General features: G+C 41.4%; 1 protein-coding gene across 3 annotated transcripts in view; it reads right to left on the reverse strand.

Moving 5' to 3' along the window:
* Window positions 1-1143: 1143 nt before the first annotated feature.
* LOC117361619 (V-set and immunoglobulin domain-containing protein 1-like) overlaps window positions 1144-24245 on the reverse strand; it is a 38022-nt gene continuing 14920 nt past the window's right edge. Inside the window, exons 2-6 of one of the 3 annotated variants that reach the window (XM_033947212.1) lie at window positions 21259-21332; window positions 12045-12383; window positions 7651-7878; window positions 2393-2515; window positions 1144-1659 (exon numbers count right to left, since the gene is read on the reverse strand). In XM_033947212.1, the coding sequence (XP_033803103.1) occupies window positions 1616-1659; window positions 2393-2515; window positions 7651-7878; window positions 12045-12383; window positions 21259-21313 (789 nt within the window). In that variant the 5' untranslated portion in view covers window positions 21314-21332 and the 3' untranslated portion in view covers window positions 1144-1615. Of the gene's footprint in view, window positions 1660-2392; window positions 2516-7650; window positions 7933-12044; window positions 12384-21258; window positions 21333-24245 lie in introns of all 3 variants that reach the window. The other 2 variants (XM_033947211.1, XM_033947213.1) reach the window with 2 other exon arrangements.

Here is a 24245-nt window from a genome sequence, read left to right on the forward strand (position 1 = left end):
CTGTCTCCTTTTCTCTTAATCCATGTTTTCTTCTCATCTGCTTCCTATTCCTTTCTCTTTCCTCCTCTTTATTTTCTATTGAATCTCTCTCTCTCCCCTACTATTTACTTTGCTCACTTTCATTTTTTCTCCCACTTTCCTAATTGTCCTCTTCTCTACCTCTGTCTATGTTCTCTCATTTCTTTAAACCCCCATTTACATAGGTTGTGAAGCAAAGAATGAAGCCCAAAAAAGGAAAATTAATGAGGGCAGTTCACAAGTACTTTATACCTCAGATTTTGCAGACTTATACTTGGAAAGTGATCTAAGGGAACAGTGTACAAAAAAGCTTGTATCTACCTATTCAATGTATTCGTCTTGACATTGCCAAAGCATAAACGAAACAAAATGAAATGTCTTGTGAATGGCATGGGAAATTAAATAAAACTTATATGTTGGGGTTGCACATTCCTGTTAGAATCTGCCAGACACTTCCAAAAGATCTGGATTGGCTACTGCCAAACGCAGGATGATGAGCCTGAATGTCATTGGCCAGACCCAATACGACACTTCTTATTTTCTTAATAACATAAAATAAAGGGGATCAAAGAACATTTAACATTAGCTTTGAGTCAGCATGGCTTAATGAAGATTAATGTGCTTTCCAAAGTTTGTCTGAGGTTCAAACTCTGTTGTCAATGAAGTCAACGGCACAATGCGCAGCAGCCGCAAAGAAAGCAAACAGAATGTTGGGCATTATTAAAAAAGGTATTACAACCAGAACGAAGGAAGTCATCATGCCACTGTATCGTGCAATGATGCACCCGCATCTGGAGTACTGTGTCCAATATTGGTCGCCGTACCTTAAGAAGGACATGGCGATACTTGAGAGGGTCCAGAGAAGAGCGATGAAAATGATAAAAGGTATGGAAAACCTTCCATACGCAGACAGGTTAGAAAGGCTGGGGCTTTTCTCCCTGGAAAAGCGGAGACTCAGAGGAGACATGATAGAGACTTTCAAGATCCTGAAAGGCATAGAGAAGGTAGAGAGGGACAGATTCTTCAGCCTATTGGGAACCACAAGAACAAGGGGCACTCGGAGAAATTGAAAGAGGACAGGTTTAGAACCAAATGTAGGAAGTTCTTTTTCACTCAGAGGGTGGTGGGCACCTGAAATGCGCTTCCGGAGGTTGTGATAGGACAGAGTACATTACGGGGTTTTAAAGAAGGATTGGATAACTCCTGAAGGATGCAGAGATTGAGGGATACAGATAGAGGTAGAGATGGGATTATGAAAGGGTTTAGATAGAAGCATAAAGGAGAATAAAGGATTTTATACAAGGATCACCTTACAGGTCATGGACCTGATGGGCTGCCGCGGGAGCAGACTGCTGGGTGCGATGGACCTCTGGTCTGACCCAGCGGAGGCAACTTCTTATGTTCTTATGTTGCTCCCCTGCTTGAATCAATAGATGAGGACTCTAACAGGAAAGAAGCTACTTTCAAAACAGCATAATGTTTTAGCTTGTCTTCAATTTCTTGCTTCTTACTTTCAATGATTAAAGTTACACTGCAGGCACCAGGAAATGAAATGAAAAAAAAAATCCGGAAGTTTCTCGAGTGCCAGGTTTTCCTCCTAATGGTAGTACTTTGCTGCAGATGTGTTTTCATAAAGATCATCTGTCAAAACAGACACACAGAGTAGCTCAGAAAGTGGCATAAAGTGAGATTATTTCTATATTTCCACATGTTCCACTTTTAATATAGCACTTGATGGCCAATTATGCAAAGAGCAAATAGGTACCACATATACTCGAATATAAGTCAATCCAAATATAAGTGGAGACCCTCATTTTTCCATATATGCTTAAATTATTACCTAAATTCATTACATATGAACCCATTTTGAAAGTACAGATGAAAATAATTAAACCTCTCAAACATCTCTTACGAGGAGGTGCTGATGTTCTCAGCCCAACCAACCAACTTCTTAAATTCTGAGCATTATTTTGCCATTGTAGCTGAAATTAAGATAAGTGCCAATTTTGTTAAGTGCCAATTTGCAGAAACAAAATTCTATGTTTTGACATTGTTTCAGACCATTAATTGAACCATATCTACGTCATTTTTTCTTGGTTGGGCTGAGAACTTTTCAGCACCCCCTCGAATGTTTTTTTTTTTTGTATGTTGTCCTTCAATGGTTACTGTTCTTTGTATGACATTTTCATTTTAATAAAAACTATTGAACAACAAAAAGAAGATGATATCAAAGAGGGATACGTACTATACAAAAGGGAAAATAGGGTGTGTCATGTTTTATGCTAACCTTTAATTTCACATGAATATGTGACATTAGGTGAGACTTTTGCAAACGGCAGCAAGATTATAAAGTCTCCTACAACTACATGCTTACCCTTTCTCTGCCTTTTGTTGAACCTGAAGATGAAGATGAAAATGCAAATATACCCAAGGTATCCAGGGTACCCAAAATAACCACAGTAGCAGCTGATGCATGAGGAAGACTCCTTTGACGGGTCTGCAGAAGGAGAAAACAGTAATCCTTTATTTTGATTTGCAACAGTGACATGATCATGAATGCTAGAAATTTTGTTTTGAAAGATGTGCAAAAAGGAAAAGCTTCAATTGAAAAACAATTGGCTACCACCCCCTCCCCCTTTTAACAAAATCATAGCACGGTTTATAACGCCAGCTGCGGTGGTAACAGCTCCGACGCTCATAGTGAACTGCACTATGGTTTTGTAAAAAGGGGGGGAGGGGTTAAATTAGTAAAAATACTCACAATGGACTTTAATGGTAGCATTTTCATTGAAAAATTAGGTAAAGGTAATAATTAGCAGGTTTGTAACATTTTTGAGTAAAAAAAAAATTGAAGATGGTTTTGCCTGGGCAAATTTCACCAGTTTTCTTTGGCTTTATGCACAGTAATTCTCAGGAACTGCTCTGGTGAAAGTATTTGTGGAAACAGGACTTCTCCATAAAGATCACCACAAGCACAGAAAGCCTTTAGCCTAAAATTTAAAATCATTTCTCTGGATAGCAGCACCAGGTAGATGCCACTGACTGAGGCCAGTCATTGATTTTCAGCAGTGTTAATAGACCATTCCACTAAAAAATCATTACAGACTCTCCTGGTGCAACCCAGATAGTACTAGGGTGGTCCAGGCACTGAGTCTGGACAGACCTGGAAAATATCCTCCTAGTAGGTAGCAAAATTCAGCACCAGTATAGAGATACTAAGGACATAAAAAAAAAAAAAAAAAAGGAAGTAGTGACAAGGGCAGCTAGTGCACTGTTTGTTCAGCTCTGATAGGTTTCACGCCCCTATGTTGGGAAGTTTAGGTCTAAACATTTCAATTTCAATTGATCTAGCTAAATTATTGCAAATTCTGCTAAATCTGGCAATAAAAACAATTCTTACTCATTGGAAGGATTTTTCGAGAGCTGAATATATCATTTGGTGGAACTCAGTATGCCTTGATGCTACGTTTGAAAGGGATTTTGCCAAAAAGAGGGGTAGTTTGCGCAAATTCCGTAGGCTATGGAATCCTTTCCTAAAATATAGTGCCATATCAAATTTATTTTTTGAATTTCATTACTAATGCATGTCCAAATTTGGAGAAAGTGGGTGATAAATCTATATATATAAAATCGGAGGTATGTATGTGTGTATGTGTGTGTGCATGTGTGTATGTGCCGCGATCACGCAAAAACGGCTTGACCGATTTGAACGAAACTTGGTATGCAGATCCCTCACTACCTGGGATGATATGTTCTGGGGGTCTCGCGGCCCACCTGCACACGTGGGCGGAGCTACAAACAGAAAATCAGATTTCACCCATTCATGTCAATGGAAAAAATGTAAAAAGCTGCCAACGCAAAAACGGCTTGCCCGATTTGAACGAAACTTGCTATGCTGATCCCTAACTACCTGGGGTGATATGTTCTGTGGGTCTCGCGGCCCACCTGCACACATGGGCGGAGCTACAAACAGAAAATCTGATTTCACCCATTCAAGTCAATGGAAAAAATGTAAAAAGCTGTGGGACCGATTTGAACGAAACTTGGTATGCAGATCCCTCACTACCTGGGGTGATATGTTCTGGGGGTCTCGTGGCCCACCTGCACACGTGGGCGGAGCTACAAACAGAAAATCTGATTTCACCCATTCAAGTCAATGGGAAAAATGTAAAAAGCTGTGGGACCGATTTGAACGAAACTTGGTATGCAGATCCCTCACTACCTGGGGTGATATGTTCTGGGGGTCTCGCGGCCCACCTGCACACGTGGGCAGAGCTACAAACAGAAAATCAGATTTCACCCATTCATGTCAATGGAAAAAATGTAAAAAGCTGCCATTCTCACAGTAATTCCAACTACCTGGGGTGATATGTCCTGGGGGTCTCGCGGCCCACCTGCACATGTGGGCGGAGCTACAAACAGAACATCAGATTTCACCCATTCATGTCAATGGGAAAAATGTAAACAGCTGCCATTCTCACAGTAAATCTAAAACGGCTTGACCGATTTGAATGAAACTTGGTATGCAGATCCCTCACTAACTGGGGTGATATGTTCTGGGGGTCTCTTCACCCAAGAATTTATATGTTCTTGCTCCTGGAGGTGAAACTAAAAATGTTGTTTATAATCAAGTTTTGTGTTAGTTGTATTGTATTCATTTTGTCAAATATTTCACATTATAATTTGAATATTGTACTTTTTATAAAACTGTAAAAAAATAATTTCATTCACCACTATAAAGTATCTTTATTTGAATCCATTTACAGTGTTATTGCTATAATTAAATACCCGTGCAACACCAGGGCATCAGCTAGTATTCAATATAAATGCTCCACTATTTAAACTAGAGAGCCCACTTTCAACGGAAGAAAAAGCCTCAGGTTTTCTTTAGGTAGGGCATAAAGGCTCAAACTTCCTCCACCAACATCATCGGCAAAAAACTTCTGGAGAGAATGTGCAAACTACCACATTCTTAATGCAGGACTGAAATAGCTATCGCTCCTAATAGTGAGGGAACAAGTGATGTTTGAATATTAGCCAACATTTCACGGTCAGAAACCGTTTCTTCAGGGCTTATTAACTTTTACTCTCCTCCAACACATTTCTGTGGAAATAAATAAATAAATGCTATATATCCAGTTCACTCAATGCAGTATTTCTTAAAAGTCTCTAAATAAAGTACTCAGTGAGCTGCTTGCTCTTTCTCACCAGCGTCCACCAGCATATTCTCCTTCGCAATTTAAAGAGAGCTCCACCCATGCTGTTAGTTTTGCATTAATTACTGTTATTAATTATTGGTAGTATAGTACCTTCATCTATGTGTTGATTATCTGTATTAATGGTTTTATTTCTCTATTTAATGTAACTATTATTGTATGGGACAAATGGTTCCTATCTAAGGTAATCTGCTATGATCTCTTTGTTATTCGTAATTTTATAATAACAAAATCTTATTGAACTAAAAAAAAAAATCCTATGCCCCTGGTATGTTATCTTATGTTAATCAGGTTTTCTATTCTACCTTTACCTATTCAGTTCACAGGTTGATTACATTACAAGAGGTTGAGTCAGTTACCCAGGGAGTTACAATGGACAGTTTGACACAGACATTCAATATGGTTGCTAGTACAGGTAGATCAGTACAACTATTAATGCAGTTAGGTCATAGTTACAAGTACAAATAGGTCATCGTTGGCTCTTTGTTTTCTCCTTGGAGTTGCGTTACACAGTTTAGGAATGGTACTGCTGAATTTAGCCATCTTTGTGCTCCATGTCTATTTCTAAATGCTTTGCTTGCTCATCTTCTATATATATAAAATCGGAGGTATGTATGTATGTGTGTATGTGCCGCGATCACGCAAAAACGGCTTGACCGATTTGAACGAAACTTGGTATGCAGATCCCTCACTACCTGGGGTGATATGTTCTGGGGGTCTCGCGGCCCACCTGCACACGTGGGCGGAGCTACAAACAGAAAATCAGATTTCACCCATTCATGTCAATGGAAAAAATGTAAAAAGCTGCCAACGCAAAAACGGCTTGCCCGATTTGAACGAAACTTGCTATGCTGATCCCTCACTACCTGGGGTGATATGTTCTGGGGGTCTCGCAGCCCACCTGCACACATGGGCGGAGCTACAAACAAAAAATCTGATTTCACCCATTCAAGTCAATGGAAAAAATGTAAAAAGATGTGGGACCGATTTGAACGAAACTTGGTATGCAGATCCCTCACTACCTGGGGTGATATGTTCTGGGGGTCTCGCGGCCCGCCTGCACACGTGGGCGGAGCTACAAACAGAAAATCAGATTTCACCCATTCATGTCAATGGAAAAAATGTAAAAAGCTGCCATTCTCACAGTAATTCAAAAACGGCTTGCCCGATTTGAACGAAACTTGGTATGCAAATACCTCACTACCTTGGGTGATATGTTCTGGGGGTCTCGCGGCCCACCTGCACACGTGGGCGGAGCTACAAACAGAAAATCAGATTTCACCCATTCATGTCAATGGAAAAAATGTAAAAAGCTGCCAACGCAAAAACGGCTTGCCCGATTTGAACGAAACTTGCTATGCTGATCCCTCACTACCTGGGGTGATATGTTCTGGGGGTCTCGCGGCCCACCTGCACACGTGGGCGGAGCTACAAACAGAAAATCAGATTTCACCCATTCATGTCAATGGAAAAAATGTAAAAAGCTGCCATTCTCACTGTAATTCAAAAACGGCTCGACCGATTTGAACGAAACTTGGTATGCAGATCCCTCACTACCTGGGGTGATATGTTCTGGGGGTCTCGCGGCCCACAACTCTATGTTGCTTGCTCAAGGATGGGTTCACCCAAGAATTTATATGTTCTTGCTCCTGGAGGTGAAACTAAAAATGTTGTTTATAATCAAGTTTTGCGTTAGTTGTATTGTATTCATTTTGTCAAATATTTCACATTATAAGTTGAATATATGTGTGTGTGTGTGTGTATGTATGTATGTTCCAGCATAACTCTTCAATGCATGGACAGATTTCAACCAAACTTGACATACACATTACTTACTATCTGAGGACAAACACTGTGGGGGTGGGAAGGGGGGGATATGTAAAAATGATTGAAAATGACAGATTTTAGTATCTACCCCAGTGTTTTCGGGCTCAGATGAATACTCAGCATAACTCTGAAACGCATGGAGAGATTTCAACCAAACTTGGTACACATATGACTTACTATCTGGGGAAAAATATTGTGCAGGTGGGACGGGGTAAAATACTGTGGGGGTGGGAAGGGGGTGATATGTTAAAATTATCAAAAGCGACAGATATTAATGTCCAACCCATAGTTTTCGGGCTCGCAGAGATGAATACCGACACTCCCGATGCCGTTTAAGTCTAAGTTCAGCCCCATAGAGAGGGACATTCCTTTGGGACATGTGGAGGGTAGGGGGTTGGGACATAGGGGTGGGGCATATGGGACATGTGGGGGGGGGTAACGTGGGGGGTGGTACATGTGGGACATATTGGGGTGGGACATGTAGGGGGTTGGACATTTTGGGATAAATAAATATCCGGGCAACGCCGGGTAATCAGCTAGTGTCTACATAAAAATGGCATATCTTCTATGCAGTGAATTCTAACCTTACCTGCATTGCACAGCTGTAGGCCAATGTCTCCGTTTCCTTGGCTGACTTTGTTCTGGATTACACATCTGTAGTTTCCCATATCAGACTCCGGCACATTGATGATGGTCAGGGAAGCACTGTCCTGAGACAGGCTAGTGTGGTTCCCATCTGGTACTAGCTGGTTACACTTTTGCCAAGAGAAGTCAACCGTGCTTCCTGTCATCTTAGAACAATGCAGAGTAACATGTTCTCCCGGGCAAAGACAAGAAGGATTCGTAATCACATGCACATTGGAAACAGGTACTGAAAAGCACAAATAAACCAATTCAAAGGTACTTATTCAATCAGTAAGTGCTGAGATTTAGGAATTTGTAAAAGTAACAGACACAGAAGAATGGCTCCTGCAAAGATTAATTTTACCAGCATTAATCACCACATTTGTAGTCTTCTGGATCAAAGATGCAGCAATCCACTTGTGACTACTAGAGATATTTTTAAGGTTTTTTGCACATGCATTATGAGGACAGTAATTTTCTAGTATTATCACAAAAGCAAAGGTCATTCATTTAAATGTATTATTAAAATTAGACGTATACTGTTTCCCCAAATTCTATATATGGTGACTAAAGTCGCATGCACAGATCTGTGCACATTGCCGATTTATTTGCACAACTTAATTGCATAACTAGCCAATCAGCGCCAATAATTGGACTATATAACAAGCAATTGTTAGCACTAATTGGCAATAATTAAAATACATCCTTTTAGATGTATTTTATAAATAGGTGTGTGCAAAAGAAGGCATGGCCATGGGAAGAACACTGACCAGTAGGCTGCTCCAGGAACCTTCTTGCTGCTCTACTAGGACTGGCCATGCCATCTGAAGCTATCATACAAGCAGATATGTACTGTTTCATTCATATCTTTGGGGGGATGGGAGGGGGTCAGTGACTACTGGGGAGGCGTCATGCCTTCATCCCTCTAATGGTCATCTGGTCAGTTTGGGCACCTTGTTGGCACTTATTCATTGTTAAAACAGGTCTAGTCTCCAACGTCTAAACTGTGTCCTGAACGTTTTTTAAAATGTTCAATTATTGCAGAAAAATGTCCAAATCATAATCCTACCCTAGTCCTGCCTAAATCAAGCCTCTAACACTCCCCTTCTGATTGTCTAATTTTGTCTTGAATCCCTGGAGGGTTTCCCCTATGACAGCCTCCGGGAGAGCGTTCCAGTTTTCCACCACTCTCTGGGTGAAGAAGAACTTCCTTACGTTTGTATGGAATCTATCCCCTTTCAACTTTAGAGAGTGCCCTCTCGTTCTCTCTACCTTGGAGAGGGTGAACAACCTATCCTTATCTACTAAGTCTATCCCCTTCAGTACCTTGAATGTTTCGATCATGTCCCCTCTCAATCTCCTCTGTTCGAGGTAGAAGAGGCCCAGTTACTCTAATCTTTCGCTGTACGGCAGCTCCTCCAATCCCTTAACCATGTTAGTCGCTCTTCTTTGCTACTCGAGAGGGTCCAAATGATGGGGCTTCCCCCTCCCAATGCATCTGATTGGTTGATTGGGTTAGGAGAAATCTCATGCAATACTTTTTCTACATACTTCTCTATCAAACACTCCTCATTCCACTCAGGAGCTCTGATAAGTCTTTTTCCAGATCTTCATTTTTTTTTCAAAACACATTGCAAGGTCTCTCTGGTGCTTGCTGAATCCTTTTTGAGAGCTCCTAAATCATCTTCCAATTAAGTAGAACTAGGTTGGAAATCACTCGCAATAAAGCATTTTTTAATATAGTGTCTAATCTTTGGAATCACCTTCCAAGGCATATTCAGTCTGAAATGAATTTCAAGGCCTTCAAGATATTATTGAAGACCCTTTTTTTTCCCAATGAGCCTTTGGTGTAGATTCTTTTCCAGTAGATCATATTCATTGAGAAATTTATCAGGTATTCCTCAAACACAGAATAATGATGATTAATAATGTTATATTTATGCAATGTTTGTGTGCTGGTGTTTTCTGTGTGCTGTCCTATACTTTTATGGCATTCCTTTTTACATTTTATATTAATGTAAACCACTGATAACTGTTGTAAGATTTGGCGGTATATTAAATTTTAATAAACATAAACATTTATAGAGATCTTCTGCTGAGCATGCTGGATTTGGCCACCTTTCTTCAGCTCTACATGGATCACATCAACATCAGATGGCATCTTGTTCAGTGTAGCTGTTATCACTGCATCACAAGGCTGGATGTCCAAAGGTAAGATCTCCATTATTGTAGAAATACTGACCTAAGTCGCTTGTGAGTCCATTACTACAGTCCTAGAGATAATAACAGTGTGCAGTGCTCAGGCTCTTACCATCTTGATGTACCATGCACATTCATCCGTGGTCTGCTTTTGAGAGGCCTTGATTCATTTAAGTACACCTGCTTCAGCTTTTCCCAATTTCTTTTCCTCCAGCTTCTACATAATCTGCAGCACAATGTTAATATGACCAGCCTGTTGCACTAAAAATCAATCTTGAGTGAGATTTCCGTTAGTAATTCACAAAGAGCACAGGAATTCCATGAAGTACGGCCACTCTTGAAGTTGCTATCACATGACCCATTCTACATATTTTTAACTGCCCTTATGCATAATCAGTTGGAGACTAGTATCTCCTACCAGACCAACAATATAACATCTGAGGCAAAAGACCAGACAACTGGAATAAGGGGTCCTTTTACTAAGGCGCGCTAGTGCGTCTTAGCGCACGCTAAATGCTAATGGGTGCGAACGCATCCATTATATCCTATGTACGTGTTGCTGTACATTAGCATTTAGCATGCGCTAAGACGCACTAGCGTGCCTTAGTAAAAGGACCCCATAATCACCTAATACTCTGGGCGGTGATGGGATAATCACGCACCAGACACCAGCACGCCGACAATCGAGCGCTGACAATTCGGCGCAAGAAAGAAGCGCGCCATGGGAAAACTTAGTTTTAAAGAACTCCGACGGGGGTGTGTGGGGGGAACCCCCCCCCCCCACTTTACTGCATAGTGTTTGCGCTGCTGTTGGGGGTGTGTGTGGGGGTGCAAACCCCCACATTATAGAGAAAACAGAATTTTTCCTGAAAAAAATCGGAAAAAGTTCAGTTTTCTCTATAATGGAGGGTTCCAACCCCCCCCCAACAGCAGCATGAACACTATGCGGTAAAGTGTGAGTGTGTGTGTGTATGGGGGGGGGTCCCCACTTACACCCCGCTTCAGAGCTCTTTAAAACTAAGTTTTCCTACGGTGCACTTCTTTCTTGCGCCGAGTTGTCAGCGCTCAATTGTTGGCGCGCTGGTGTCTTACGCGCGACTGACTATGAACCCTCTGGGCTCACATTAACTGTAGGGCTTTTGGATTGTAAAATTTTAATGTCACATTACCGTTGTCTATTCCCCACCACTTTTCACTAAGCTGTACTAACATATACACTCAGCCTAAAACCCAGACGAGTTTGTACTATTTATACCCGGTGTAATTGCATTGTTTCTTCACTAACCTGAAGAGGAGAAAATAATTCTCAAAAGGCTGTCACAGACACATTCATTAAGAGGGGAATTAATGAGCTAAGCACATTAGAGCATGCAACTGTATTAGTGTATGCTAACTGCTAAAGTTGCCCATTGTATTCCTATGGGTATCTTTACCCTCCCCCCCCCCACACACACACAATCGTTTTTTTAGCGCTGGCTGGCATGATGAATGTTCTGCACTGCTCCAACACTCAGAGGGATCCTTTTACGAAGCCGCGTTAGCGGTTTAAGCACGTAATAGCATGCGCTAATTTGCCGTCCCCTAGCCGCTACCGCCTCCTCTTGAGCAGGCGGTAGTTTTACGGCTAGCACAGGGGTTAGCACGTGCTAAAAATGTACGTGCGATAAAGCCGCTAACGTGGCTTCGTAAAAGAAGCCCACAGAGTTCCTATGAGTATCGGAGCAGAGCATTCAGCATGCTGGCCAGAGCTAAACAAATCACTTGTGTGTGGTTATGTAAAAGGGGGTTAGTGCATGCTAACATGCTTAGTGCCCTTTGATGAATTCTCCCCTTAGGCCCTCTTTTACAAAGGCGTGCTAAGCGTTTTAGCATGGATTTAGCGCGCTAAATCAACATGTGCGCTAACCGCTAACACATCCATAGGATAACATGCATGCGTTAGTGTTTAGACCGTGCTAATATTTAGCGTGGGGTAATATTTAGCGCACCTTTGTAAAAGAGGGAGTTAGTGTATTAACAAAATATCGCACACCACTTAATTATTGACCCTTATTTCCAAGTAGACTCATATGGTAATCACAATTCTCTGTTTTCTGAAAACCCTATGAGATACAGTATATCCAGTGCCATTTGGGATGTGGCTTATTAAGAGTCACTTACTGTACACTGTCAGTTTTCTTTTGATTGTCACAGAACTTCCATTTTTAAAGGTGATTTTTTGAGTATAAAGGCCATCATCTTCAATACTTAGCTGAGAAATGCAGAGAGAGAAATTTTCTTGGGAGAAGATATGTCGTTGCTTGTAATTATCATTAATGAATAGGTTATTTGAATATGAACCCGAGTAGGTCAGGATATAGGATTCTTCCCCACTCTTACTGCTCCACACTTTCCATTCCACACTAAAGACCTGGGACGTCGATACATTTCTTCCTGGAAGCAGGACTGAATCATTTAAACGCTTATGCAACTCAGTCATTGACTGGTCCAAAACTGCCTCTATGGACAAAATCCAATTTAAAAAAGGTGAATGATATTCAGAACCTGAATCAAGAATAAATATCAGAAAGATTCTTATGAGAAGAAAAATATTTGCTGCACTTTAACTAAGCTGTGATATTTCCCTGTCACCAGAGGTCTTACAATTGAAATTTGTAACCAAGGTCAATGAGGGTTAAGTGACTTGCCCAAGGTCACAAGGAACATCAGCTAGTTTCAACCCTGGATCTTGCTAAAATGCCTGTTAGATACTTGTCTGAACTGCCAGATGACAAAGGGGTATAAGTGTTCAGAGTGAACAAGAAACATGCAGAACAACTTTGGAAGATATTTACTAATCTGTCATGTCACTCACTAGCTGTCACACTGTAACCATTAACATGGACCTACACCAGTGGTAATCACATGCTAAAACCAACAGTGTGGTAAAATTTTATGTTATGTTATATGTGGTCTTATATCCTGCAAAATCCTCAGTGGGTTACAGGTTTGCATACACTTTACAATGCCTTATATACGAGTGCATAACAGTGTTACAGAGAACTTATATACATACAGTAACTAATAAAACACTGGTTATACCTATAGTAAATAATAAGAAATTAAGTACATCTTTATAAAGTTATTTCAATAAGTTTTGATTTACAGATAACATTTTCAGAAGTAGCGAGTTGCTCTCGGTCACATTGGGTCCCTCAGAGATTTTTGAAGAGCCATGTCTTCAGATATTTGCGGAACAACATATGCAATTTGGTAACTTGGATGTCCGCAGGAAGTGAGTTCCAAGATCCTATGGTCAGATAGTTATAAGATTTGCAGTTGAGTTTTATTTGTATTTTATGCCTTTAATGGATAGAAATAATAGAGTCAGTCAATTGGAGCAGCAGAGTCCTGTCAATCTGCCTAAGATCATACTGTGATCAAATAAATTTGATGGTAAGAAGCTATTTTTATAAGCTTTGAATGATCAGATCAATTGCAAAAGTTTTAGAATTACGCTAGTCCATTCCCTTGTCGTCTCTAGACTTGACTTCTGTAACTCACTTTATAAAAACGTCACCCAGATCCAACTAAGACGCTTACAGTTAATCCAGAACGCATCTATAAAACTCATCACTAATTCCAGAAAATTTGATCATGTGACGCCCCTTCTACAAAATGCCCACTGGTTGCCAATATCCCACCGGATTACTTATAAAATAATTTTTCTCTGTTGCAAAATACCAGCATTCCTAGATAAACTCTTAATTCCATATACACCAGTGAGAACCTTACGATCTGAAGTCATTAATACTCGAAGAAATGAAATATTCACAACTTATGCTCCACAGCTATGTAATACTCTACCCTCTCATCTTAGAGAAGAACAAAAGCTCGATCACTTTAAGAGCAGCTTAAAGTCTTCTTTATTTAAAGATGCTTTTCACACTTAAGTATCAAATGTATGATAGTTCGTTTTAAAGAAGTATATAGCTCAGGAGACATTAGAGATTTCTCCTGTCAGCCCCTTTATGTGCTTCCCTAGTATGCTCTCTTTTCTATAACTATTGTAGTTCAACCCCTTTCCCTATCGTATCATGCTGGTCCCTGTACAGTTTATTATGCATTCTTATTTTAAAATAATGTACCCTGTTTTAAATTGTACATCGCTTAGAAGTAGTATAAGCGATACAATCACTTTAAGAGCAGCTTAAAGTCTTCTTTATTTAAAGATGCTTTTCACACTTAAGTATCAAATGTATGATAGTTCGTTTTAAAGAAGTATATAGCTCAGGAGACATTAGAGATTTCTCCTGTCAGCCCCTTTATGTGCTTCCCTAGTATGCTCTCTTTTCTATAACTATTGTAGTTCAACCCCTTTCCCTATCGTATCATGCTGGTCCCTGTACAGTTTATTATGCATTCTTATTTTAAAATAATGTACCCTGTTTTAAATTGTACATCGCTTAGAAGTAGTATAAGCGATACAATCAAATTTTAAATAAACCTGTAACCTGAACCTGGGGAAGCTGTCATATAGAGCTGTCATATGGAGATCTTCATATACAATCTTAAATGACATTCACAGTGGCATAGTAAGGGGGGCTGAGGGGGGCAGTCTGAGCATCTAATTTGCAGTTGGAACTTATGGTAATGTTTACTAAGTTGTGTTAAGTAGACAGTATTGGTTTAACCTAAGGTGACCATGCGTCCCGTTTTGAACGGGATAGTCCCGTTTTTAGATCCGCTGTTCTGTTGTCTCCACACACAGGCTCAGTAAGCCGAAATGTCCCGTTTTCAGGGACAGCATCCCGAAGCTGTGCGCGGGGACAACGGGACAGGTGATCGCTTCCTCTCCTTCCCTGCCGGGCAAAAAAAAAAAGCCTCCCTCTAGTGTCCGATTCAACCCCCCCCCCCCTCCGGTCCGCCACCGCTGCTGCTCTCCTTACCTCCCTCCAGTGCCAATTCAACAGTGCCTCCTTCCTATATCCTTAATGCCCTTTACTATGTACTTAGTGCCCCTAGTGCCTCCTTCCAATGTCCTTAGTGCCCCTTCCTATATTCTTAGTGCCCTCAGTGCTTCCTTCCTATATCCTTAGTGCCCCTTCCTATATTCTTAGTGCCCTCAATGCCTCTATCCTATATTCTTAGTGCCCCTTCCTATATTCTTACTGCCCTCAGTGCCTCCTTCCTATATCCTTAGTGCCCCTTCCTATATCCTTAGTGCCCTCAGTGCCTCCTTCCCATGTCCTTAGTGCCCCTTCCTATATCATTAGTGCCCTCAGTGTCTCCTTCCTATGTCCTTAGTGCCCCCAGTGCCTCCTTCCTATGTCCCCCTCACTGCCTTACGGACTTTGTCTCACCCCCTCCCCTCCCCGAAGCCTACATGCCTACATACCTCCCTCCCTGCTGTGGCAAAACCAGCCTGCTTGCCTGCCTACCTCCTTCCCTCCCTGCCACGCAAAAAAAAAAAGCCTTCCTCCTTCCTCCTCCCCCGGTCCGCCGCCACTGCTGATTGCCAGCCTCTCTCCTTACCTCCCTCCAGCGCCGATTCAAACCCACCGCCTCTGTTGTTAATTGCCGCCCAGAAGACTTCTTCCCGACGTCAATTCTGACAGAGAGGACGTTCCGGGCCAGCCAGGCAGCGATAATTGATCTTCCCCGCTCAAAATTTCAGAATACCAGGTAGGGCATTCCAAAGTTTCACACTGGCCACTCCAATCCATGCTCCAATCCTGACATGCACAATAGGCATCTGGCCCTCAATACTCAATTTCATTGTATTTTCAGATCCATTTGGCTACATTCTCTGCAATGGGCTAGATCAGTGTTCTTCAACCACCGGTCCGTGGACCGGTGCCGGTCCACAGAAATTCCCTGCCAGTCCGCAGGGCCGGCACGTGCATTGGGCCCGAGATAGTGTTCTTCAGCCGCCGGTCCACGGTGCGATTGATAGAAAAAATGAAACATAGAATAGAAACATAGAGTATGACGGCAGAAGAAGGCCGGCGGCCCAACAAGTCTGCCCACTCAAGAACCCTCCCTCCCTGGAGTGTCCATCTTTTATGCATAACTCTGTAGCGCCTTCACCTGTTTGTCCCATTGACTTTTGAAGTCGAGCACGCTACTAGCCTCGACCACCTGGCGTGGAAGTTTATTCCATCGATCAATCACCCGTTCGTTGAAGAAGTATTTCCTGGTGTCACCATGAAATCTTCCCCTCTTAAGTTTTAGCGGATGCCCTCTTGTTGCCGTGGGACCCGTAAGAAAAAATAGTTCTTCCTCCACTTCAATGCGACCCGTGAAGTATTTGAATGTTTCTATCACGTCCCTCCTTTCTCTGCGCTCCTCGAGAGAATATAAGCGCAGTCTGGTCAGACGTTCTTCATAAGGGATGTCTTTAAGTCCTGAGACCATCCTAATGGCTATTCTCTGGATCGACTCCATTCTCTTCACATCCTTTTGATAATGTGACCTCCAAAACTGGACACAGTACTCCAGGTGAGGTCTCACCATGGATCTATATAACGGCAATATGACATCTGGCTTTCGGCTGATAAAGCTCCTTCTGATGCAATCCAGCATCTGTCTTGCCTTTGCTGAAGCTTTCTCCATCTGATTGGCAGCTTTCATGAGAACTCCCAAGTCCCTTTCTGCAGTGGTTCTTGCTAAGTTTTCACCATTTAAGGTGTATGTTCTGCATGGGTTGCTGCTCCCAAGGTGCATTACTTTACATTGTTTGGCATTAAAGTTTAGTTGCCAAGTACTGGACCATTGCTCCAACAAAAGCAGATCCTTCTCCATAATGCTGGGCCCAGTTATGGCATCAGGTTCTGTTGCTTTGCCCACAGTGTTGCATAGTTTAGCATCATCAGCAAATAATGTAATTTTGTTTCAAAGTCCCTGAGTTAGATCCCTAATAAAGATATTAAATAGCATCGGGTCCAAGACCGAACCCTGCGGCACTCCGCTGGTCACTTATGACGTTTTTGAGAGGATATGTTTTTGAAGTCTGCCGCTAAGCCAGTCTTGTACCCATGCTGTCAGTGTTTTTCCTAGTCCTAACGAGTTTATCTTGTTCAATAACCTACGGTGTGGAACACTATCAAAAGTCTTGCTAAAGTCTAAATACACGATATCTAGGGACTCACCCTCATCCAGTTTTTTTGTTACCCAGTCAAAGAAGCTTATCAGGTTGGATTGACAAGATCTTCCCTTTGTAAAGCCATGCTGGTGGGGATCCCTTAATCTTTCATCATCCAGAAATGTGTCCAATCTGTTACAATTAGTACTAATTGAGATCAGCATAGGGCAAGTGTATCCCTGGACACAATATAGATGCCTACCTAACCTGGCTTAGTTAAAAATAACTCCTACCACTGAGCTAGCCTTGCACTATCATCAGCCACCATTTCCTGTTTTTTTTTTTGCTCCTCAACCTGCAACTCCTACTCTTTATAGCCCCTGTTAAAGCTATTGTTTCTGAGAATTACTTTTTCTTTTCCACAGAGTAAAAGGTAGGTAGCAAATTCAGATAAAAAGATAAATATCTCGTAGTAACTGAAAAGATGAGCTGGTCAACTCCTAAGGCAAATAAAATATAGAAGATTGCAAATGCAAAAGCAATATATGCAGCTATCACTGTGGATTAATCTCATAGAGCAGTGTTCTTCAATGCATGACCCAGGGGCCAATGGCAGCCCCCAGAGACTTTATTTAATATACCAGATATAATAATAATAATCTATGCAGTTTACAATAAAATAGTAACCTCTGGGAGAAATGACAGCCCATAAGATACATAGGAAGGACGAAAGTGCAAAGAAGACTAGGGAACACTCGGTGAAGTTACAGGGAAATACTTTTAAAACCAATAGGAGGAAATATTTTTTTTCACTCAGAGAATAGTTAAGCTCTGGAAGCACTGCCAGAGGTCGTGGTAAGAGTGGCTAGTTAGCTGGTTTTAAGAAATGTTTGGACAAGTTCCTGCAGGAAAAGTCCATAGTCTGTTATTGAAACAGACATGAGGGAAGCCACTGCTTGCCCTGGATAGGTAGCATGGAATGTTGCTACTGTTTGGATTTTATGCCAGGCACTAGTGACCTGTATTGGCCACCATGAGGACAGGCTACTGGGCTAGATGGACCATTGGTTTGACCCAGTAAGGCTATTCGTATGTTCTTATGTAAAGACAAGGGCAGAATGTGAGATTCCTGCAAAGGGGCAGCCTACAGACTCTTTTGTAGCTCAGCTCTCTTGTTTCTCAGAGGGAAAAGCCTGAATAAAAATACAAGGCTTTAAGAGTAGCTCTAAATTTCTTAAGGGAGGTTTCTGAATGGAGATCCAGAGATAGTGAATTCCATAGTGTAAGGGCAGCAACATTAAAGCAGGGGGACATGGAAGAATGTGAGCGGATCTGTGATTGAACAGGGATAACTAACACATGTTCCTGAGCTGAGCAGAGGACCTGGGTTGCGATACATGGATTTAGGGATCCATACAAGAAAGAAAGAAGGCCAATATGGAAAATCTGATGGGCCAATGAGAGAATTTAAACATCACATGGCAAAAGACAGGACACCAGTCTTCTTTTATAAGAAGGACGCTACTGTACGCTATTGTATTTTTTTTAACACCTTAAGTTTATTTCACTGCAGTATTCTGTATAATCTGCAATATAGATGTATTAGAAGACATTTACAAAATTGCTATGAAAAAAGAAATTCTATTACTACATGGCTGCAATCTACTGGATGTGGATTGGGCATCCCAGCTCCTATGTTCTCTAAAAATATAAAGATCCTGGATTATCTGCAGGAAGAACTGTCCTGACAACTAGTAACAGAACCCATAAGTGAGGGGGTAATACTGCATCTGGTACTTACAAATGGGAAAAGTATTTCTGATATACAGTCATGTGAAAAAATTAGGGCACCCCTTGAAATATTCAGTTTTTTTCTTAAGAAATGTTCATTTATCAATGTCAAATCTTTTTTTAATATATCTCTGGAAAAGAAAGTGATGTAATTGTAGGTAAACAACAAAACCTTTCCTTGATTTACTCATGAAACAAAAGATATCCACAAAAATGTATATTCTAACTGAAGAATAAATTAGGACACCTCTGCATGTCCTCTCACTTAAAGTGGCTCAAATCACACATAGGTGTATCACATCAGGTACATATGATTAGAACATCATTACTCAACATTTTGAAGGAGGTTTGCCCTACTTAAACCTCAGACATTTAGTTTGGTGTGCTCATGACTGCTGCAATGAGAGTGAACACCATGGTGAGATCAAAAGAGCTGTTTGAGGCCTTCAGAAAGAAGATTGTAGCAGCTTATAAGTCTGGTAAGGGATTTAAAGAGATCTCAAAAGAATTTGACATTAGCCATTCCATGGTCTGAAAAAATAGTGTACAAGTGGAGGACTTTCCAAACAACTGACAATATGCCCAGGTCTGGCCATCCAAGCAAGCTGACCCTCAGAGCAAACTGCAAAATGTCTCCAAAAACCCTAAAATGTCATCATGGGACCTGCAGCAGGCTTTTGCTACTGTTGATGTGAAAGTGCATGTACAAATTTAACTTGCATGGGAGGTGTGCAAGGAGGAAACCTTTGCTCTCTAAGAGAAACATCAAGGCCAGACTAAAGTTTGCCAGAGAGAATGTAGACAAACACCAGGATTTCTGGAATAGTGTTCTATGGACAGATGAATCTAAAATTGAATTATTTGGACACAAGAAAAGAGGACATATTTGGCATACACCAAATACAGCATTCCATGAAAAAAAACCTCATGACAACTGTGAAGCATGGAGGTGGAAGTGTCATGGGTTTGGGACCGACCTGCTCACCATCATAGAATCCACCATGAATTCTACCATATATCAGAGGGTTCTTGAGGAACATGAGACCATCTGTAAGAAAATTAAAGCTGAAGCGGAACTAGACCCTGCAACAAGACAATGACTCAAAACATACCAGTAAATCCACCAACGATTGGCTGAAAACTAAGAAATGGAGAGTCCTGGATTGGCCAAGTCAAAGCCCTGATTTTAATCCCATTGAGATGTTGTGGGGTGATTTGAAACTGACTGTACATGCAAGAAACCCCTCAAACATTTCACAGCTGAAAGAATTCTGCATTGAGGAGTGGGCCAAACTTTCCTCAGACCGATCTTAGAGACTGGTAGATGGCTACAAGAAGCATCTCACTGCAGCTATTTCAGCCAAAGGGGGTAACACTAGTTATTAGGGTGTAGGGTATTCAAATTTATTCTTCAGTTAGAATACACATTTTTGTGGATTTCTTTTGTTTCATGAGTAAATCAAGGAAATCAAGAAAAATTTTTGTTGTTTACCTGCAATTACATCACTTTCTTTTCCAGAGATAAAAAATAATTTGACAACTTTCTTCCATAAAACTGGGCTGATGTTCACCAGTGTGGTTCCCAGAGACCCTACTTGCTGAGTTTCATGTCCTATTTCTAGGGTTTGGGAACTGATACAATTTATTCATTTAATTCATTTTCTATCCTATTCTCCCCAACGAGCTCAGAATGGGTTACAGGTTAACTTACATAATATACAGTTGGACGGTTTACAGTCAGTCATGGTTAACATACATAATATACAGTTTACTATAAATGGCGCCTATCAGCACCTAATTTGTAGGTGCCACTCCGTGTAATTGTCAATTAAGTGCTAGGCATCCTTTAAGGAATCACACCTAGCAGTGTCTAGGCCGCTTAGACATCGCTAGGCATCCTTGTGGCAGGCGCCAGTATACTAGGCCAGGGTTTTCCTGGCCTAATTTACCGGTGCCTAACTACAATGCCTAGCGACGCCTAAGTCAACCACATCTATTCTCTGCCCCTAACCAAGCATGCTTTTCATATAGGCATTATTAGGCATCAGGGAGCGCCTCAACTTAGGCGTCGCTAGGCGCAGTGCCAAAATCCACTCACAGCCTAAATTGACAATTATAATAATGATTTTTTAAATCAGTTTTTAATGACGTAGTCAATTATGTGGGGTTTCTGTTCCCTTTACTTTGTTATGTAAACCAATTAAAAACAATTAAGTTGCACTTGGAACTCACCCCTCTGCCCCCCTTTTACAAAACTGCGAAAGTGGTTTTTAGCACAGGCCAGAGCGCTAAATGCTCTGTGCTGCTACCAACGCTCATAGGAACTCTGAGTGTCGGAAACAATGCAGAGCATTCAGCGTGCCAGCCTGTACTAAAAACCACTTCTGTGGTTTTGTAAAAAGGGGGGTGGGGAAGTTAGGCATCACTAAGTGTCTGTGATTAGGGTAACTAGCAGTGCTAAACCCCTACATTAAGCCTTGATTCCATAATCTACTATAAGGGAATAAGCACACTGCTTACCAAGTAGAATAAAGCTGAGACACTGCAGAATCAACATGATGGTTGTTCTCCTCATGGCTTCTTAAAACAAAACCCTAGAAGAATAAGATGGAAATTTGTGACAGAATGCTGCTTTTCATTTTTTTATTTGAGAGTAATGATTGTCTTGTGAAATATTCTTTCCACACCATGAAATCCTTGCTACTGTTTAAAGTTTCTCTCTCTTCTAATTGGGTTCCCTTTATTTTAGAAGCAGAGACAAGATGGATTTTGAAAATACCTAGAAGGGAGATGTACCTCATAAAAGTCAATATTAGTACAAGCAGTGTTTTAAAAGTTTGGATGTTTTCCCAGAAAATGAGTCCATAAATCATTATTAAGGTGAACTTAGGAAAATCCACTGCTTGTTCCTCAGACAAGCAGAATAAAATCTGTTTTACTCTTTTGGTATTTTACCAAGCACTTGTGAATTGGATTGGCCACTGTTGAAAACAAGATACTGTGCTTGATGGACCTATGGTCTGTCCCAGTACAGCAAGGCTTATGTAGTTTGTGTTTTTGCAGTTGGAAATACACCAGTTCTCTTAGTGCTCAGGCCACTGCACTAGCCATTTGTGTGGAACCCATGACAACAGGAACTAAAAGGTGAAAAGTGAAAAACAAACAAACTCAGAGAAGCCAAGTTAACCAATTCCAGGCTGGAGACTTTTTTTTGGCCAATCCTGGAACTGAACTTACATCCCAATGCAGTATTTGTGGTGACTGATTCTGTCCATTGAAATCAGTACTGCAAATCCCATAATACACCAAGATGGGGAAATGAGAGATCCAGGACTGTCCCAAAATCTCTAATCTGGAATTGAGTAACTTGGCATTGCTGAAAAAAAACAACAACAACCCAACAACAAAAAACAGCTTATCCAATCAGGTGCTCTAGACAGTAAAGGGATAGGGGTCTTGCTTTCTAAGCAGCAGCATCAGGAGGGATCAAGGAATCTTGGCAAGATGAGAGCAAGGTAATCAATGGACAAGATGGCTACTCAGGTAAGATTTCTTCCTTTCAGGCTCAGAATGGAATTATTGTATCCATCGTGGCTTGGCATCCTTACAGAATGTATGCTGTAGAGCAGGGCTGCCAAATCCAGTCCTTGAGATCTACTGGCAGGCCAGGTTTTCAGGATATCCACAATGAACATGCATGAGAGAGATTTGCATACCAAGAAGGCAGTGCAAGCAAATCTCTCTCATGCATATTCATTGTGGATATCCTGATAACCTGGCCTGCCAGTAGATCTCGAGGACTGGACTTGGGCAGCCCTGCTGTAGAGTAAAATGAAACATTCTGGTTGCTTCTCACACCTGGGAAATTATTGGAATTCAAGACATTTGTAGTAGAGATTTTATTGGAGAAAAATCCTTCTAGGTCAGGGATCTCAAAGTCCCTCCTTGAGGGCCGCAATCCAGTCGGGTTTTTAGGATTTCCCCAATGAATATGCATTGAAAGCAGTGCATGCACATATATCTCATGTATATTCATTAGGGAAATCCTGAAAACCCGACTGGATTGCGGCCCTCAAGGAGGGACTTTGAGACCCCTGTTCTAGGTGAATCATGCATGCTTTATTCAGCTGGCATTTACACCTGGATGGCCTTCACATAAAGGAAGGAATACTATAAATGGCACTCAAATAGTGCTTAATATCAATTTATGTGCACGACTTTGGGTGCCAGACTTATGCAATCAGAAACCTGGTGTAAATCCTGGAGCCCAAGGTGGGCACGTTGACCCAGTGTTCTATAACATGGTGCCTATATTTTTGGTGAAGAAAAACATAATAAGTGTCTATTTCCACACTTAAAGTATGTCATATTTATAGAATCTTTTCTACAGTGCTCAGAACAGCTTTGGTATCAGACCAGACCCGGTGGATCCGCCCGAATGTGTGAACGTCTGTATCTTATCCCTTAATCATTGCACTGACTATTTGTTGCGAGTAGTTCAAAAGTGAATTCCAAAAAGTTCAAAAGACAGATCAATACTGTCAGGGCCTTCAGGGGATTGGGTGAATCCTCAGCCTTAGAGCTCTGATTTTTTGTTTACTTTTTGCTTGATGTAGTTTGACTGGTTGAGCTGGGGATTCACTGAATCCCCTGAAAGCCTTGACTGCATGCCACTGCACTCAAGAAAGTATTAGATATAGATTATAATCACTTAAATTTATTTTTCAAAACTTGAACTTTGACTTCTAATTTTTGTTTGAATAGTAATTGTTAATTATATTTGCTCTCAAATGATTCAATATGTTTCAATATGTTTAGTCCCTTCATGTTAACTGTTTGCTCCAAGATTGCATGTCCCTTGTTGTTCTAGCTGAGGATCTAATTACCACTTCCTTCCTACAAAGTCTCTGCTCCAAAATCTACTATAGATGCAGATCTTTTATTGTTCTAGCTAAATGGCTGAAGCCAGGATTCTCAAAAACCCACATTAAAAAGCGACGGTCTGCTAATGCAGATGTTTTGATAGCAAGACATTCTTAAAAAATTGTGTATGCAAATGAGGTTGTCGGACAGCAGCGAAGATTCACTAAATTTGCATGTGCCCATCGCTGGTGATAGCAATGGGCATATGCACAGAAAAAAACGCTGTCAAAAAACCCCCTCCCCCAAAACCCAACAACAGCGGGAGAGATGCCTTGAAATCCTGGCTGCGAATCCCCCACAGCAGGAGAGATGCCCACACTCTCCCACTGCCAAGAAATCCCAGCCGCAAACACCCCCAATTCAGCGGGAGAGATGCCCACTCTCCCCCTCTGGCAAGTGACCCCCTGCCTCTGATGCCCCCTCCCCTTACCTCCAAATTGATGCACTGGAGGGATGCGGACTCCCTCCTCCCAGAAGTCCTGCATCATTGAAAATGGGCTTTCCCCTCCCCGTGATGCACTGGGGAGGGGCCTGAGGCTCTGAATTGTCGATGCGGCCATGGAGCAGGAGATACTAAGCAATCC

This window comes from Geotrypetes seraphini, chromosome 5 (genome assembly GCF_902459505.1).
Source record: "Geotrypetes seraphini chromosome 5, aGeoSer1.1, whole genome shotgun sequence".
NCBI lineage: Eukaryota > Metazoa > Chordata > Amphibia > Gymnophiona > Dermophiidae > Geotrypetes > Geotrypetes seraphini.